We start from the raw sequence: 19,188 nt of genomic DNA, 5'->3' as shown, positions 1-19,188 counted from the left end.
CGAGGAGTGGGCGGCTCTGGGGAGGCACAGTCAGGGTGACAGGGTGACAAAGCCAGCCTGGAGGACTGAGGCTCCTGAACCCCGTCACCAGAGCGAGAAACCAGGCCAAGGTTGTGAGCGTTTAAAACAAGGGGTGCATCCCTACTCACCACCTGCATCCCCTTCTCTCCGTGGCCTCGTCACGTTGCGAGAAACAGCGCTGGGGACACCTTTCGAGGTAGTGGTTTGTAAAGAAGGCTGGTTTGCAGTTAAAGTCCACGCAAGACGTGAGCCCAGCTGCTGTCGAAGACAATCTCCCACGCCCGGAGCTGGGTGAGACTGTCTGAAAGAGGAAGGGACCGTCTGTGTCTTCAAATGCCCGGCTCTTCACGGAGGACACTGAGACAGCCGAAGACACACTGCTTGAGTTGCTATACCGAGTGACTTAATCCTGAGACGCCCGAGCGGCCACACCACCACCGTGCCCCCGTGTCCCAGCGACGACGCCCAAGGCCTCCTGGGCTCCCGCGGTGGCTCTCGGGCTCTTCCTGCCACCTCCACAGACTTCTCAACACACAAGTCACAACCTACTGGACTTTTCTTTACAAATACATAACACACACCACCCAGCTAAAACCACTTTGAGATTCACTACTGGTTTTACCCTGAAAGTTAACATCTTTCATCCAGTCAACATTCGTTGAGTTAAAAAAATCCGAAACACTGTCCCCCTTCCGTCCTCCCTGTCCCTCAGTCTTCACAGCACTTGATACGAAAAGAAATGTCGTAATCTGCAATTAGTTTTAAAAATGCACAAACATAAAATACAAGGCAAAGGCACATCCAAGGTCAAGACAGCTTCTAATAATTTGGAGAACGTGTCAAAGCTGCTCCCTAAAGATGTAGGAAGCTGACAGCTGATTTCTAATGACATGTTTTGACAACTGCAACAAAAATAGCGCTTCCTGGGACCGCAAAATACAGAAACGAGGATCTCAGTGGCACTACTGCTTCCAAGTGGTGAGCTCTGGTTTTCACTGGTAGAGTAAGAGAGGAAAGAAAAACCTGAAACGGCCCTGACTTTTCCCTATTTTTGACGGGGGGAAAAAGTCATCAACAACACTAAATTAAAACTATGTTTTTGAATAGTCCTAAATTTAACAAAAAATTCTAAAAGACCACTTCAGTTCAAAGTTGTCTATACAGCCTTTTCTATATCATGACACTAATTATTTCAAATACTTATTTTAAAGGGGAAAATAAGAACATCTGTTTATTCTTTTAGCCAGAATATGAGTTTAAGATGAAATTCTGGGATGTATTGTGCTGTCTTTCTAAAATACTAGACTCCATTTATTCCACACGTGTGGTACACACATTCTATCTTCTGATAACTTTAACAAACTCTGATTAAGTCGCACAGTGACTTATAACTGTATTGCGCTCATGTGGAAAACGTCATTTGATGGTAAATCCTTGGTCACTGTTCTCCTGGAAAAATACCCACTTTTTGACATTTTAGAGCACAGTCTGCGTTAATGGGATTTCTAGGAACGTGTATGGAAAAACACGCAGGAGAGCAACGTTCCAAGTCCATTCCGGCACTGGCGCTTCTTTATTCTCAGCCATGAGCTCTGCGTGTAACCGGACGTGACAGCACGTTGATGTAAAAGCACCGTAAGGTGCCACACTCCTCAGTCTGAAGACCTCAGCACTTGAGGACGAGACAGCTTTATCGTATGTTCCTGACGTTTTAAATAACTGGGGAAGAGAACAGCACACCTATGAAGGGGCAACGTGCACGGAGAGAAGTACGAGAGCCCAGCAAGAGCCCGTCGCTCAGTTACGGCCAGAGAAGGCTCTGCACGCCGTCGCGTGAGCGGGCCCCCTGCTAACGGGTCTGTGCCTTAACAGGCGGGAGCCGGCCCAAACCCTTCACAGTCAGCTACGACTAAACGCGGGAAGAGCTCCCGTCTGAGACGGAGGGAGTGCTTGGAAGGGAACATCCTAGATAAAGCACCTCAGACCCGGCGCCTAGAACATCCCTGGCACATACGAGGCTCTGGAGGTAGTTTCGGTGAAGACGAAATGCCTGGTTAAAGGCCGAGCACCCCCCGCTCCTACTGTGTGAGGACTCCCGCGCGCGAGCTGGGTTACCCCGGGAGGAGAGGCTGAGGCGTCGGGGTCGGGCCGCACACGCCGATGCTGCTGACGCCGCTGCTGCCCAGGCTGCCAGAGCTCTGGGCCGGCGGGACGCTGCGGTCCTGGTAGTTCAGGGGCAGGGTCTGAGGCCTGGCGTAGTAGTAGGGCGTGGAGTGAGCATCTCGGGGTAGCGCTTGAGCAAACAACGTGGCATAGCTAGAAACCTGAAAATAAAAGGCGTCACGAATATGGGTACGAAATTACAGAACGCTTTCCCACACCCGCAAAGACAATTCACATTCAGACTTTGGTTCTATTTTTGTAACTGGATTTTGTGCAGGCAGACCTCAGAGATACTGTGGGTTCAGTTCCAGACCACCGCAATAAAATGAGTAGTGAAACAAAGCAAGTCACACGAATTTCCTGGCTTCCCAGTGCATATAAAAGTTATGTGTACACTATACTGTAGTCCATTGAGTATGCAATACCATTCTGTCTAAAAAGCAATATACACACCTTAATTTAAAAATACCTCATTGCTTAAAAATGCTAACCATCGTTTGACAATGTAAAGTTGCCACACACCTTCAACTTGTAAAAAATGCAGTACCTGTGAAGCACAATAAAACGAGATGTGCCTGCATTTATTAAACGAGAAATCAGTTATTATAGTTTTGAAATATGCCTGAACTGATAAAGTTCTGGAAAGTTTTCTCAATCTCAAAACTCCCACATGGTCTGATAACTAAACACTTTACTCAGAAACCAAGCAAACGGAAACTCAAATAATTACTCAAATATTTTTAGAAGTCTGGCGTTATTATGTAATGAAAGAATGCTCATTACTCAGACTAAGGCTTTAAAGGTCAATATGACTCTTTCACCCACATTCTTCAAATCTCTAAACACTCAGATTTCTGTGGTCGAGCATCTTATTACACCAGACTCTCTGGGACTCCGGGCAGCAGCCCAATAGCTCTTTCAAACACCACACGGGTCAAAACCTGAACCCACTGACAACAAACTTTTCATGGTATAAGAGTAATTAATGTTCATCATGATATCTGAAAACCCAAGAAAACCCTAAAAGGTCTTCTAACCCAAAGAATAATGAAGCTGTGCTAATATTAATAACATCACAGAATAAAAATCTGAAAACTGATAGTTTATGCTCTATTTAACCAGACATTGTTATATTTGAAGTAATAACATGATTCTCAGAAACATCTTAAGGAAACACAGTATACTGACTAAAAATGCCCTTAAAAACAAAACAAAAAGAAAGAAAAAGAAATCTCTTGACCCTCATGACTGCCCAGAAAACTATACAAAATTATTTTGCTTTTCTCCTACTATTTTCTTAAGTATGGAAGCCAATTCCTATCAAAATTTGGTGTAACTGTCCCAGCAAAAGACACTGTGCTTTAAAAAGGCATCGAGCTGTGAAAATAGAGCCTCTCACCTTGTTAGGCTGCTTGCGTGGATCTTCACTAAGGCTTAACAAGAGGTAGAGAATTGACCATTTATTTTTCAACACTCCCTGTTTAGAAAGAAAACATTAAAAGAACAACTTTGTACTAGTTCCCAATTTTATCTTCCTCTCTCCTAAATTACCCTTATTTCCAAAATAGAAAAGCATTTTAAAATTCACCTGGTAACATCAAACCTAAATTTGTCGATTTTTCAGGCACTACCATAGTGCTATCCATGAGAAGGCAAGAGAACGTTCTCAAGAGGTCAAGATCCTTGGAACCTTTAACCCCCTGAAATCTAACTCCGAAGTCCCAACGCGAACATTTTTTCAATTACCCTATTCCTGTCTAACGGTATTTCCTCCCTGAAATAATTCTTATAATAACCAACTTCCCAAACACAGTGATTATAAGAATAATACCATCACAAAATGTGTGAATGCTTTCCCCGCCTTAAGTCCAACTTAAGCCATAAAAAAAGAGTATCAGGAAAAAGAAAATAATTCCAAAGTATAAGACGTAGGTCTCAGCATCATGCATTCTTGGGAAACTCAAGGTTCTGAAGCACTTAGATGTCAGGATAACTACCCCTAGGTTTCTATGTAAGGTAATCATAATGATTTCATTAATTTCCAAACATGTATCACTCCCCCCGATTCACAACCCTTAACAGCAAGCAGCCCGCCCTCGATACGTTTTATCCCAAATTTACAGCGCATTCCACTCTATTCCTGTATTCCTACCTTTCCTATGCATAGGCTAGAAACTATAAATACTTTATTTACAAAACAAATTATGGGATGGTTACTCACGTTGCACAAGTTCTTCATTATATGTATAAAATATTCCTAGAAAGTTTCTTTAAAGAATAATTTCATTCCAGGTATTTAATTGATGCACACAGAATTTTTCAGAAACAGCCAACTCCCCAGCTGGGACAACAGCAAGGAAGAAAGGGGCCAGCCCTGACCGAGGCCTCAGCCCAGTGGTAAGCAGACGTTCGGGCAAATACACTTTGGTATCATGAACTGCCCTTCCAGACACAGGAGGATCGCCCAGTGGTCCAGGCTCACGAAAGGACCGCCCGAGGAGACGTGCGTCTCTCAGAAACAGAGACGTGTGTCCCTGCAGCGCGGCAGGAGGGGCTCACTCTTCCCTACCCTGCCTGTTCCAGGGGAAGCCAACCAGAAGGGAGCCTAGGGGCTGCGATCCACACCCGTCAGCACCCCGGAGCCCGAAGCAGCAGAAAGGGGGAGAGAACAGAGCTGGTGGGACCACCAGAATCAACAACTCCAGCAGCACACGTTTCAGATGATTCTAAACCACTTCAGACGCTGTTGTCTTAGACTTTGAAACTGAAAGGACCTCAATTCACACATAAAACGTTAAACGCTGTGCACACCCCGAATTCTAAATGTGGAAGCGCGTATCAGGGCCCCGTAAGCCCTAGAGGAGCATGGGAACAAGCGTTGCGCGCGCAGTTACTTCGAGCGGCGCGCACCCCGGCCCACCCCTCCCGAGGCCCCGGCTCCTCTCGCACAGCCCCGCCTTCCTCCCCCCACCCGCAGCCCCTCCTTGTCTTCAGCTCTGCCCCGCCCGCCACGGTCCAGCTTCTAGCCCAGGACACCCTGCCCACACCACTGCTCCCTGACTCCCGCCTGGGGTCTAAGGACACAATGGCAAACGGCAAAGGGCCCCTCGGACCTGCCCCGGTGCCCACGGGCACACTGCTGGAAGGCCCTGACGGGCGGGGGAGGGAGGACCAAACACCGACCACGGCTGTGGTTCCAAAGAAGCAGACGTTTCAGCAACAAGAAGGGACGGCTCCCGCCGCTCGCTAACGTCTTCCACCACGCTTCAGCCTCCAGCCCTAGGAAGCCGGCTACTATGTAAAACATCGCCGCTTTAGGAATAAGCATTTGGTGTTCCAAACTGAACTGTGGGAAACAGCCATTTAAATTAGAAATGCCTTAAATATGTTTTCACCTCATGGCCAGTGTTAACAGACACAACAGCTCTTACTGATGAAATCTCCCTTTGGGGATCTCAGGAAGGCTAATGAGCATTCCGGGAATGTGACATCTGATAAGCAGATCTTGGTAATTTTCAACGCACAAGTGAAGTTGTTTTTAAAAATAGAGAAAGTTTAAGAAAACCAAGTAATACAGCAGTTTGAAACTATCTGTCTGGAAACGACTGTACGAAAAAAGGTTCCGCTTTTTCTTTTTTCTTTTGGATTTTATAATTTAATGTTAGATTGTATTCATACTGAAAGGTTTTTTTTTAATCATCTCTCTTGCAAGGTCATTTCTTAACTTCATAAATATCATCAAAGATGGAAAAACATACTTAAAGCAGTGAATCCAAGTAAATCCAATTGAATTCAGGAATCAAAATGGTCAGCAAATAAGGTTGGGCTTCTTTTTAGGGGCACAACAGACGAACAAAGAGGCAGACTTGAAAGAACCACGAGTTCTACTACCGGCAGCATCAGGCACTGTGCCGTGATCTCACCATCGTGAGACTAACCCAGCATTTGTTGAGCAAAGCAGTAAACGTCTCAGGATTTCACTTTCTTCTCTGTAAGAGAAGGGAGACGGCTACCTAGCTGTCCAGCTTCCTTTATAGTCTGAATCACAAAAATCTCCCCCTAGGATTCAGTTAGTTTACTGGAGCAAAGGCCAGCAGAGTCTTTTATAAAAATAACAGGTTAGACAAACCACTCACGTGCAAGTATCAACATCCAAGCACAAAATGTTCAAATCAATTTTTTATTTATTTACTGTGACAGTAATTTACTGTAACTTATTCACAGTAACAGCAGGAATTGCACCTGATGAACAATGAGGTGCACCAACAAGCTAAGCCTCTGCTGTCGTGCGTAGACACATCAAAGCTTCTGCTGACGTGCTTCCTCCCAGGGACGTAACTAAGGCTTCGGTGACACGCTCACTGCCCAGGAAGTCTGATCGCTTTCTCACTGCAGCTTCATTCATCTTTATAAGCAATTTCACATTCAACCCAGCTAGAACCTACTTCTAACACCGATCGTCTTTGAAAAGCAAACACTATCTAGAGTAAAGCCACTACCCAACACAGAGAAGGTGACCACGTGCTCCCAGCCCCACTGACTGCCTCGCCAACGGCAGAGCGGCTTTCAGACGCGTGCGTGATACCTGTGAGTGAAGCTTCCTGTGCAGTTCTGAGAACAACGCAGCATCTGTTTCTCTTCTCTGTCGGGTAACTGCAAAGTCAGAAAGTGAGCATGTTAATGACACACACCGAAGTTCATTCTTATGGTGCTATTTCACCATTCACAGTAATGGATAACGCTGACGTCTGCAACGAATCTTGAGCTTAAGAATCAAAATAACCAGGCAACGTCACTTCAGCTCCATAAATTTCGTCAGGTCACTGGATCTGAGATTTGTAAAATATGGACAAAATTAGGCTGGAATCAAAGAGTTTATGTGAAAATTAGCTAAAGTAACAGAAATGATGGGATTTTTTTAGATCCTATCTATAAATAGTAACAAACCGCCCAGTGAGGCAAAGTACCATGAGTTCAGCTAGTTAATAAAGGCCACCTGGAGGGAGGGATGGGAGGTGAAAACACCTCTGGGATCCTAACTGCAAACGGTAATAACAAAGAAGTACCCCATTCATGACAGTGTGACTTAAAACCACACCTTCTAAGCATTTTTGTTAATATATACGCAATGCTTCATCTTGCTTTGGTGTAAGATATAATAGTCAGTTACTGTTTCAAAATCGAAATCGAAACAGCTAAGGGGCTAATCCTCACCCAGGAATTCGTTCCATGCCTGCGTGTCCCCAGGGCTCACGGCCACGGCACATTCTCTAGAAGCCAAGGGAACCAAGGAGAAGCTCACTCGCCGCTCAGCTCCGTGAAGGAGGACGTGGGCCTGGGAGGAGACGCTCACCCACATCCACCACGCTGCATGCACCGCCTGTGCACAGATGCCTCTCCAAGGAATCCCGTTACAGCCAAGAGAAAAGCACCACCCTCAGAAGCTGGCTTACAGGAATCTGCGTCTATTTACCCCAGCGTAGCAGGACTGCTTCCTTAAAATCTCATCAGCCAAGCTCACTTAGTTTAAATGTTCGAATTCTTCTCTAGAAAGACAATGACTGACCTGACAGCCAGTACCTTTTCACATTCATCACCTAGGAAAGGGTCCCCGTATCATGTACTGACCGTATGGCCCAGCACGTCTCGTATGGACACACCAGAGACCGCTTCATCCTAATCAAAGCTGTACCTCCCAGTCTTCCTGTGCAGAACGGTAACACTCTCTTTAAAATGCATTATTACAAAATGCATTCAACAAAATGAATGCAGTTAAAAATTCAATGTAATTTACTTTTACATGTTATTTCTACAGAATGGGACTAATGCTAACTCAAATATAAAAGTCACAGGACAATAAAATATAGTAAAGGATATTAATAAAAATGAACACAGAATATTCACCCCAAAAATGATGTTTTATCTAATAGACTGCTAAATAAAGCAAAACAAGCCTTGAGTTACAATGTACCTCACTTACCAACGTGAAAAATGAAGACACCAATAGGTGTGAAATTTTGTCACACACGAGTTTTGCAATTTGTGCCAATACAAAACATACTAGCATTTTATATAAAATGGCAAGTTAACATTTTTGTGCTATTCTAGATGGCAGAACTACCATAACTCAGCTAATCTAATTTACCAAAAACAATCACCAAACTTCAAAAATATTAAAATGTAAAAACTAAGTCTAAGAATGAATGAAAGATGACAGACCACTGGTGACCACTCCATGCACCACCACTGACACCTCAACCACAGCTGGGCCACGTCAGGGCTGGGGACTCGGGCTGGGGGCCCAGGAGCAGCCGCGGACACCAGGTGATAACGGGCAGGAGAGACGCACTGCGTCTACACAGCAGGCCTCATTTCAAGGGTACAGAGACTACACAGAACAACAAACTGCACACGGTTACAGTTTTCTTCTTAAAAAAGGACCCTTCAGGACCCACCCAACACGTGGCTGCCAGTCCTGTAACTCTGAGGACAAATTATCTTCAGCTGCCCCAAGGATGCGTAGTGCTCTCACCAGCGGGCCTGGATCTGCACATCCAGAAAGGGCATGGTCTGTTAAATGCGGCACCCGGTAGTTGGGGTTCTCACTAGTAATCTAAAATGTAACCATCATCAGGGACCAAGAAGCGAGTACAATGTTCTCAGGCTCAGTTTCACAGACAAGAAAGGAAAATAAGTCTCTACAGTATGCTAAACAGTCCGTCCCCCCACCTTACACAGTACCTACGTGCCGGGTAACCCCGAGGTCTGAATCATCCCAGCCCTGCGCTGCTCACCGAGCCTCCCCCAGACCAAGCCGCTCACACGCCAGGGCCTCAACCCTACCCCCGGCTGCCACACCACCCAGCTCAGGTACCCAGCTCTGAAACAGGACATCCACCCAGAGCCCTGGCCAAACAGTTAATAATGCAACAGCTGAGGTGGGAAACGGTGCCGTGAGGAGCTAACTCCGAGAAGGTGGCATTACCACTTGCGACAGCCCGTTTCACCTGGGCGGCTTGAGAGCCGGGCCTGCAGGGAGAACGCACCTGCTTTCTCAGGTGCCAGGCTGCTGCTTAGGTGGCTGGGGCCAGGCTCTTGAGTCTGGAGAACTGTGAGGAAAGGGGACCCAGCCCCTGGGGAAGAACCACCTCCGACCGGGACAGGGGTGGCTCTCACAGGTGGGCCCTGGTGCTCAGAGCCCCTCCCTCAGATGCTGCTGGGACGCACGGTCGGACAACCATTCCTAACCGGGGGCTAATACGTGGAAAGCTTCCTTCTCTAAGGTAACAAACACTGTGTATGAAAGCTTTCAGGACCATCTCAGAATTAAAACATTCAACAGGAAGCTCTAAAGTACTGCGGGTTAACTCACTGAGTTGTTTAACTGCCAAGATAATACCCTGTTATCTGGTCAAAGGGTGCATAAGATTAAATACTTCTCTTATCACAAGATAAGCTGCAAGTTATATGAAGTCCTTTTATCTTTCTCACATTCTTAACCCAGATTATGTTGTTATAATAGTATTTAAAACAACCCCCTTCCACTATGTTCTTGTCCTTATTTTTAATATATATTTTTATATATTTGTAATAGTACCTATAATTAAAATGTGCTTGGGAACTACATATATACATACACATACAAAGAAATACATACATACATAAAAAGATACACAAGTATATCTCTGTGTGTGTGTGTGTGTGTATAAACTTAAGCTTCGACAAGTTTAAGAATGCAACACATGATAACACTTAAGAAAAATACATACGTTCTTTCTTGATTTTTTCAGCTACTAGAAATTCATCTCTTTCAACAGTTGGGGCGAAGTTGCTGCCAATAACTCGCACGGCATACTGGAACTGCTGGGCCACATCGGCTGAAAGGTAAATAAAAGGATGCAAGTTATCACCATCACGTTACGTTGTGATCCCCTGAAGCTCCAGTTCAACACAGTGCACTGGGCATGTGCATCTACCGTCCACCTTCCCCAGGGCTTAACTGAGAGGACGGAAGAGCCACAAAGAGGCAGAATGAATGACTAAATGAGCAGAATGACAGCTTTACAGACAAAGTGAGGGAGACAGCAACACAAAGTCTGACAACTCCTAAGAGACAGAAAACAGACTGGATTGATAAACATAAAAAAAGGAGCAGGAAAAGTGCCAGCCCAAACCATGGCACCTGCTCAGCAGAGCCTACGAGGAGCGCCAGGGCTCACGTGCACACACACACCAGGACTGGCCGCGAGCAACCAAAACGGGCAATAACTTATGAACCATGTGTGCACTTCCAGGTAAAGAGGGTGGCTTAAACACAGACATGTGCCTCCATGCCCTTCAAAAACCCCACGAAACTGAGAAAGGGGGATCTTTTTTTTTCTAAGGCATAAACCTACAAGAGCAAAGAAAACAAGGCAGATCAGTAAACCCTGCTGACTCGACTTCTAAAAGTGTATCCCACTATGATCACTCCATAGCCACTAGCCCATCTCAACAAGTCTCCTGAGTAGCTGGTGACCTACTCCTCCTTTTGCCCCTGGAGTAAATTACCCACACGCAGTCAGGCTGATCCTGAGGAAGGCCTACAACACTGGGCCCCTCGCCACCTGCCACCTCTCCTGGCCCAGCTCACGACACACCAGCCATGCTCTGCGGTCCTGCCCTTCCTTGAGGACGCCTCACTCATGTCCAGCTGAGAACCCTGACACACCCTCCCCCACCCAGCTCCTCAGACTGCCTTCCCACCTCCAGCACACGTACACACGCACGTGCGCACACACACACACACACACACGCACGTGCGGAGTCTTCCTTAAACACCACTGCACCACAACACAGAAGGCGAGTGTATACATGGGGGAAAGGAGCCAACAAGTAACTCACACTGCGTCTGTGGAGTCACAGGATCAGAGGGGAGACATTCTTCCTCATGTTTTCCCCCTTTAAAAATTTTCTACACCAAGTATACATTAATTTTATAAATATTAAGTGTCACTGAACATCACTTATTTAAAAGGAGTGCTTGTATAACTATTTTAGTTAAAAATCATTTTTAGATTACCATGATCCTGAGTTCTACAAAGAGCAGTTCATTAACAACATACTCGAGGACATCACAGAAAAATCCCCACTCTGAAAGTTTCATAAACTTTTGAATTTTCTCCCACCCAAAATTCAAACCTCCTCAGTACCAGACACCCTCCTCTTCCTTGTCTTCATACCTTCTCCACACCTCTGTACGTCTACCACATCCCTCCCACCTCTGCAGCCACACTGCAGTTTCCCTATCTGCCTGCCAGCCAAGTTTCCAGTCTATCTTTCTTGTTGATGATAAAGTATTTGAAAAACCCATCAGCTATTTCTTAAACCAAATCCACCTATCTTGTGCTTCAAAGGTAGACGCATAGAATCCAGACCGTGAAGGAAGTTAGCAGAGGCAGTTATTCTCTCTTTAATAATGACTATCATCAAAGATTAAAATGCAAAGTATCAAACAATGCCAACCACAAATTTCTCCTGTAACACTCCCAAAACATCATCGAATTTTTAAAATATAAGTAAACTCAATCAGTAGTTCAATGAATAATTGCAAAGCACCTACTACGTGCCAAACAGTACAGGCCCTAAGAATAGAATAGACAAGAAATAGTGGCTAACAAGGCAGCCTTTGTGAGAATACAAAAAACTGAAGCCAATAATACACAAGGTAATCAGACTGTGCCAAGAGCTACTAAGAAATAAGCAGGACATTACGACGGCAAATAACAGGGAAGACGTCGTGACACAGGCTGGCTACGCAAGGCCCCTCCGAGGAAGCGACCTTTAAGACAGGCAGGAGCCTGCCAGGTGAAAAGCCAGAGACCCAGGTGGAAAGGACACAGTCGTGGGATTCAGGGCTACTCAGGACACTGTTCCTCGAGGAGGCCAATGACACTGGATTCTAAAATCCAAATCATCAAAGCCAAACGCACTCCATCAAGAGTCCCAGACAAGGAGGTCCACACGGCAGCTCTGTGATGATCTGGCTTAACCCAAGACTAAAAATAGGAGTATTCAAATTTTGGACCACGGAGTACCAGAGCACTCTCGCCTCCAATCTGCTCTGGGTATGTGCCAGGGGTGGGCGGTTTTCAGGAGCGGGGAAGGAGAGGTACACCCCCCGCCAAGCCTCCCACGACATTTCTTTGAGAAGCAATGGCACCAGTGAATTCAAGGATACGCTGCCTGACGAGTGCCAGAGCCGCTGCAGTGCTGCCCACACACACTTCCAGCCACGCAGGTGAGAGGCCACCCCACAGGCAGGGCCACGGCTTTCCCGCCTCTACTCAGCGGCAGGAGCAGGAATGACTGAGTTCAAGACAAGACGCTCCAGGATCAGAGGCCTGGGCTCCCGGCGTGGCCCTGCCCGCCGCAGCCGGAGGACAGCGGGCCGGCACTTCACCTCTCCAGGTCTCAGGGACCTCGGCTCTAAAACGAGGCCACTAGGAACCACTGCCACCTCTCAGAGGGCGCGCAGAGCGTCTGGCACACAGCAAGGACTCAACAAACGTTAGCTACCTTTATTATTATTAACCTGAAAATGTCATTTAAATGTACATTTTGTCTAGCACAGCCATCAAAACTACAATTCAGCACAGCACCCCTAGTTTTTAACTTTAAGCAAGATAATGGGGTCTTCATCCTGTAGGTCACAGACAGGCAACAAAATCAGCCTTCAACAGAAATGACCCTCTTGCTGCAGGGTGGGAGAGAAACTGGGAGGAGGTGCAAAGCCAGGGCCGCGACACCGTGGGACCACAGGATCTCAATCCGACACGCGAAGGCCCAGAGAGCACGCAGGTGTGGGCCCAGGAGGTTTCAGATGGAAGACAGCTGCCTCTGTATCCTGAAAGGGTTATTATCCACACGTTCAGGTAAAAGACAACCACTGAACTTCAAGGCGCACAAAAATAAGCGAGTCCCCAGGAATTACAAAAACTCTACAGGCGTGTGCTTCCCAGAGATTCAGAAAGTGACGGAGGACAAACTGTCCAAGTCGTAAGTTCCTGCCTTCCTGCACCTCTTCTACCTGTGGGCTTGTGCGCACGTGACACTGCTTTCGTAAAGGACAGGCCAACAGGTCAGTAACCTGAACCAGCAATCCCCACCCCAGACACAGGTCGGAATGTCTGTGTTCCAGATGCCAAGCTCCAACAGACACCGCCAGGACCAGTATCTCTGGAGATGGGGCCCACAATATTAGTTGTGAATAAGTGCCACATTTAGAGAATTCAAAATGAAAAGACGTAACACCGCATACAGTAAAAAGTCTTCCCCCTCCACTACTGTCTGGCCACCAGCTCCTCTCCCCAAAGCAGCCAGCGTTACCAGGTTCTCGTGAGATCACAGATGACTCTGATCACAGCGCTGGTTGAAAAGCAATGCTCTAAACAAAAACAAAATAAAAACCATTGCTCTAGTTTGTGGTTCTCAAACTTTTTGGTCTAAATTCCCCTTTACACTTTTAAGATTGAGGACCCCTAAAAGTCTTTTATTTATGTGGGTTACATCAATCTATACTTACTGTATTAGAAACATAAACCATGATCATTTTTAAATACTAATTCATTTTAAAATAGCAATAATAAACCCATTAAGTACAATTTTCAAATGAAGCCTAAACCTTTAAAATTTCAATATACACATTAATAAACATTTAGTGTACATTTTAACATACACATAATAAGTTTTTTTCCCACATAATATGTTTTGATGTATATTTAATACACATTGATTTTCCCAAGGTAAAGACTACACTTTGTTTGGAACTTCATCAAGAACTCTTCACAATTTTCAAAAATCATAAACCCCACAGCAACACCACTTGTGGTCCACAAACCAAGACGACATCCTTTCTCTGCCTGCACCATGGCTCACGCTGCCCTCACATGGCTGTTCCCAGTCAGGGCCATCATCTAACCTCAGTATGTGGGCTACTGTAGTCCTACCTAAGCGTTTGTGCTAAAACACTTACCTAACAAAGACTCCTGTATTTCTTCTCAATCTCTGGTTAGAAAGAGGATTACAAAGTATGAAAAGGAATGTGGCCTCTGGCAGAGCTGAAACACTATAGCATCAAGTACACTGTTTCCAAAGACAGAAATAATGAGTATCCAAAGATGTAATAATGAGTAAAATGTTCTCCAGGAGAGGCTCAAGGATGTGGAGAGAGCATTCTCCTCTCACTGACTGGCACTGTGTGTTTCAAACAAATTCACAAGTGTTATAAGCTGGAAAAGGTGGGAAATAATGGCTATACGAACTTTATGAAAGTGTCAAGCATCATTGTGGCTAGGTGCTTTGCTTCTGAAGGTCCCCTGAAGCTAACTACAAATTAAAAAAAACTTTATGAAAAACTGATCCATATGAAATTCACATTAAAAGTAACAAGTGCCTATTATGCCTCAATTTCACAGTATTAAGCAATATATTATAAAAAAAATAAGGCCAATCGTTTGTAAGCTCACTAGAAAATGTAGTTAATCAAATGTTCTACTACGTTAACAGATAAAATACCCACCAATGAAAAGAAATTTTTAAAAAATCTCATACACTGTAAAGGCAGCAATAGCATTGCTCCTTTGTTCACTAAGGAAGAATAAATTAAAACAGAACAAGGCAAGCTATTAAAGACATATATTCTTCAGTAAGTAGTAGCATAATTTGGAATTATGAAAACAACTGGTTGGCAATCCTAGCTGTCCACAACAGAATAAAGAGAGCATCGTTTTAGTGGATTTTATGATATATTTCACTCTGAGAGGACCCCTCAGGATCTCACAGACAGCTTATTTACTTTTTTTTCCTTCCAGTTTTATTGAGATATAACTGACATACATCACTGTATAAGTTTAAGGTGTACGGGAGCCAATTTACTCTTAATTTAGACACAATTCTACACGGTGCAGAACTTTCTGAAAAGTTTTTCAACCTCCTGGAATGGGTGAAACTAAGTCAACCAAAAGGAGCCTCAAATGTTAAAAAAAAAATTTGAGAAACATGATGACACCTCGCAATGAATGAATGGTCTTCAAAGTCTAGCTGTGACAATGGAAACGGCTGAATGTGTGGTTTATCCCTGGAGGAAAACTGAGGGCCCACGGGTGTAACGCAAACCCTGACTTTAACATGAGTGAATCATGACCAACAATCTCAGTTCCCTGGTGTCTCCTATGATCAGGAACATCAAATCAGAAAGGCAACTCAGACACACACAGAAGAGCTGGAGATAAAAATAGGAAACAGCCAGGCCCCGCCCTCCTCAAGACCTTGGCACAGGTGTTCCAAGACCCCTCCCTCTCTCCACCCAGGTCTCTGTTTAGGTATCCTCAGCTTTCCCTCAATATACTTTTACCCTGGGCTTCCCTGGTGGCACAGTGGTTAAGAATCCGCCTGCCAATGCAGGGGACACGGGTTCGATCCCTGGTCCGGGAAGATCCCACATGCCATGGATCAACTAAGCCCATGCGCCACAACTACGAAGCCTGTGTTCTAGAGCCCACGAGCCACAACTACTGAGCTTGCACTCTAGAGCCCGTGAGCCACAACGACTGAGCCTGCGTGCTGCAACTACTGAAGCCCATGTGCCACAACTACTGAAGCCCGTGCTCTGCAACAAGAGAAGCCACTGCAATGAGAAGCCCGTGCACCGTAACAAAGAGTAGTCCCGCTTGCAGCAATGAAGACCCAACGCAGCCAAAAGTAAATTTTTAAAAAACGATTAAACCTAGTCTAATAACTTGTAAATTAAAAGAAATCCCTTTACCCTACTTTATTTTTCATCACAGCACCACTAAACAACATTATAAGTTTACTGATATTTTTTAATAAGGAACGTTTCTTCCACTCTAACGATGAGAGAAAACTTTCTTGTTTTTAATTTTTATTTATTTAACTTTTTGGCTGCGCCACATGGTATGTGGGATCTTAGTTTCCCCGACCAGGGATCAAACCTGCGCCCCTGCATTGGAAGCATGAGTCTTAACCACTGGACCGCCAGGGAAGCCCCTAAGTTTACTGATTTTATCACATATCCTCCACTAGAATGTAGGATCTATGAGAGGAATTACCTGTCTCTCTACCTCTGCATCACCAGCGCCTAGCACAGTGCCTGGAGGTGGGGGGAGCCCAAAGATTTCTTAGATGAACAAAGAGAAAGAGTGAAACTTCAAAAACTGGAGCAAGAACCGTGTAAAGTCCGTGTCATTTGGCAGACTGACCAAATAAAATTCATCTTTTTGCTCCTAAGACCATCAAATAAATTATGTACGCTAATCATGAAAGGTCAAAATGCAGTCTCAATTCTTTAATTTTGTTTTAAGTCTCCCTGCAAAAACTGCACACTTTCTTTCCCACATTATGGTGCTCAAGGAATAAGTAACCCAGTTGCTTCAATTACCCAAAAGATCCCTTCGTAGTGCATCCCCTCTTACCCCCTCCCTCCCGCCAAAACAAACATCGAGAGACGACAAACTGTGCCGTATTTTACGGCTCCAGAACTACACAATGGCTTGACCTACTGCACGGGACTGGTCTGGTAGCAGGACTCGCCATGTGAACCCTGCAGAAGTGGTTTTACATCAAAAGCAACCAACCCTCAGCCCTTCATCGAAGGAAAACGTGGCAGGTAACCATCACAGGCACCTTTGCATCATCCTCAAATCCGCTCCTTTGCTAACGTTAAGGGGAAACTGTGTGGCTCCACCACCCGGACCCCCCTCCGCGGCGTCGCCCCCGCGCAGTCACGGGCGTGTGACCCGGGCCAGCCCGCCGCGCTCTCCATCCGGATAAGCACGGGAGCGCCCGCCGGGCCCTGCGGCCGGAGGAGGCGGACGCGCGGCGGCTGACCGTCCTCCGGGCTGCACCCCGGCACCGCGCCGGGCAGCGGTGACTCAGCCGCCCCGGGACCGGCCTCCTTCCCCCGCCCAGGGGGCTGCAGCGCCCGCAGGCCCGCCAGCCCCGACCCCGCCAGCCCCGGGGACGCCTCCCAGCCGCCCGGCCAGCCCCGCTACCTTCACTCCTGCCCAGGATCCGGCAGCACAGGTTCTGCAGCAGGACGTTCGGAGACTTCTGGTCCGGGGTCGCCATCCTAGCCCGGGGCTGCCCGCGGGGGCCCCGCGAAGCCCCGGCGCTCGCCCGCCCCGCCCCGAGCCTGGCGTGCTCCGGAGGCCCGGCCGCCCGCGTCCGCCCCGCGTCCCGCGGGCTTCCGGGTCCCCCACAGGTTAAGGGCTGGCGGGCAGCGCCGGCAAGAAGGGCGCCATTTTGACGGAACCCGCCGAAACGCGGGCCCCTCCCACAATGCCCCGCTTCTTCCGGGCGCTCGGGGCCGCCGGTGCTCCGGCCTAAGGGTTCCTCCCGACAACTGCTGCCCAGCCAGGAAAGTTCCGGAATCAGGCGCCCCAGCCGCTGGTGCTCGGGATGCTCAGACCCACAAACGTCCCCAGGTGTCCTCGAGGGTCAGGACGGCACCGACCCCAAGACGTTCTCAGCAGAGGGTCAGGACGGCCCCTGACCTGCTGTAAGAGTGGAGGGTGCCCTGCAGCGCTTTCACAGTCCATAATTGTTTTTTAAAGGATCATTGGTTCTACTTACACTTTGGGTGGAGAAGCCTGTTTATAGAAGTACAAGGGTTTTATGATTTTCGACACGTGGCTGACCATCGACACCGGCCACATTGTCTAGCTTTTCATAAGAGTGCTGTTTGGCACCTCCCCACCCCCAGCCCCAGGTAACTAGTCAGACAAGAGCGAAAGAAGGGGGCAGGCTCGACCACCAAAATGTGTTACATTGTCACGTGTGGCTACCTGGGGAAAAGGGCTGGCTGATGGCAGGACTTGGGAAAATTAAGCAGCTGCTGTGGTTAGGGGTAATGACGGCTGCAGAGAGCACAGGGCGGTGTGGACTGTGCTGGGGTACATGCGGAAACCTAGGGTCCTTGCCTTTCTAGCTGGAGGCTCAGCCATAGGCAGAACCAGAGGGCGTCTATAACAGCCCTAAAAGAAATCTCTTATTCTTGTACCTGCTAAGTCGTCAGAACTGAGGACCAGACTCCAGTTATGATGCAAGTTCAACACACAGTCCTTCCAAGTCTCTCCTGTTAAGGGTGGATGGTTAATTGAGAAGAAGTGGACCCTGAGGTTTGAGATGGAGACGTTTGGGTAAAACGTGAAAACCCAGGTCACCTGAACCTTCTTAAACACAGCAGGAAACCCCTCCTCGTGTGTGTGTGTGTGTGTGTGTGTGTGTGTGTGTGCAGAGTCTGGCCTTTCCTCCATTTTCTGAAGAATCAGGTTGGCTCTTCTCAGCAGCAAGTGAAGCAGAATTCCAAAGGACTCAAGTCATCCTAAAGAAGGAGTGAAAGAGTGGACAGAGAAACAAAAAATCAAAGAGGACAACAGAAAACAAACTTTTAAAACAGTGTACCTAAATCCAACCACTCTAATGACGGCAACAAGTGTTAATGGATGAAACGCTCCATTAAAAGGCCAAGATTGCCAGAATGAGTGAAGGAAAAAAGCAGGACCTAATTACAGGTTAAGACATATTTTAATATAAAAAGTTGGTAGACAGTAAATGGGTGGAGAAAAGATATACTAAGAAAACAGTGAGGATAGCAAGGCTGGAGTGGCCACATTAACATCAGGTAAAATAGACTCGGAGACAGGGAGTGTCCAGAGACAGAGAAGGACATCTCGTGCTGATAAAAGGGTCAGTTCCTTAGGAAGACACAACTGTAAATGCGCGTGTGCCTGATGACAGACCCTCAAAATACATGAAGCCAGAGGGACTTCCAGAGATGATGGGTGAGGATGCAAGCAACCCCTTTTCACCAAAAAAAAAAAAAAGCAGAAAACTGGACCAATTTGCCAAGATGAACCAAGCCAGGGCACTGGAAATCAACCAAAGATAGACCACAAATTGGAAAGCATTCAGTCTTGAAAAAATGATGGAGCTTCTAGGGAGAAG

At 46.6% G+C, this 19,188-nt stretch overlaps 1 protein-coding gene across 1 annotated transcript in view; it reads right to left on the bottom strand.

Annotated features, from left to right (window-relative positions):
* TUBGCP3 (tubulin gamma complex associated protein 3) overlaps positions 1-17,530 on the bottom strand; it is a 61,218-nt gene extending 43,688 nt beyond the window's left edge. Inside the window, exons 1-6 of the mRNA XM_029210235.1 lie at positions 17,235-17,530; positions 9,954-10,061; positions 6,770-6,837; positions 3,584-3,661; positions 2,137-2,345; positions 150-322 (exon numbers count right to left, since the gene is read on the bottom strand). Of these exons, the coding sequence (XP_029066068.1) occupies positions 150-322; positions 2,137-2,345; positions 3,584-3,661; positions 6,770-6,837; positions 9,954-10,061; positions 17,235-17,310 (712 nt within the window). The 5' untranslated portion in view covers positions 17,311-17,530. The remainder of the gene's footprint in view (positions 1-149; positions 323-2,136; positions 2,346-3,583; positions 3,662-6,769; positions 6,838-9,953; positions 10,062-17,234) is intronic.
* Between the last annotated feature and the right edge of the window lie 1,658 nt (positions 17,531-19,188).

The sequence above is a fragment of the Monodon monoceros genome, unplaced genomic scaffold, assembly GCF_005190385.1.
Source record: "Monodon monoceros isolate NGI ecotype Baffin Bay Population unplaced genomic scaffold, NGI_Narwhal_1 Super_Scaffold_8, whole genome shotgun sequence".
NCBI classification, from domain to species: Eukaryota; Metazoa; Chordata; class Mammalia; order Artiodactyla; family Monodontidae; genus Monodon; species Monodon monoceros.
Note: the sequence above shows the minus strand (reverse complement) of the source record. Positions and strands in the feature narration are given on the sequence as shown.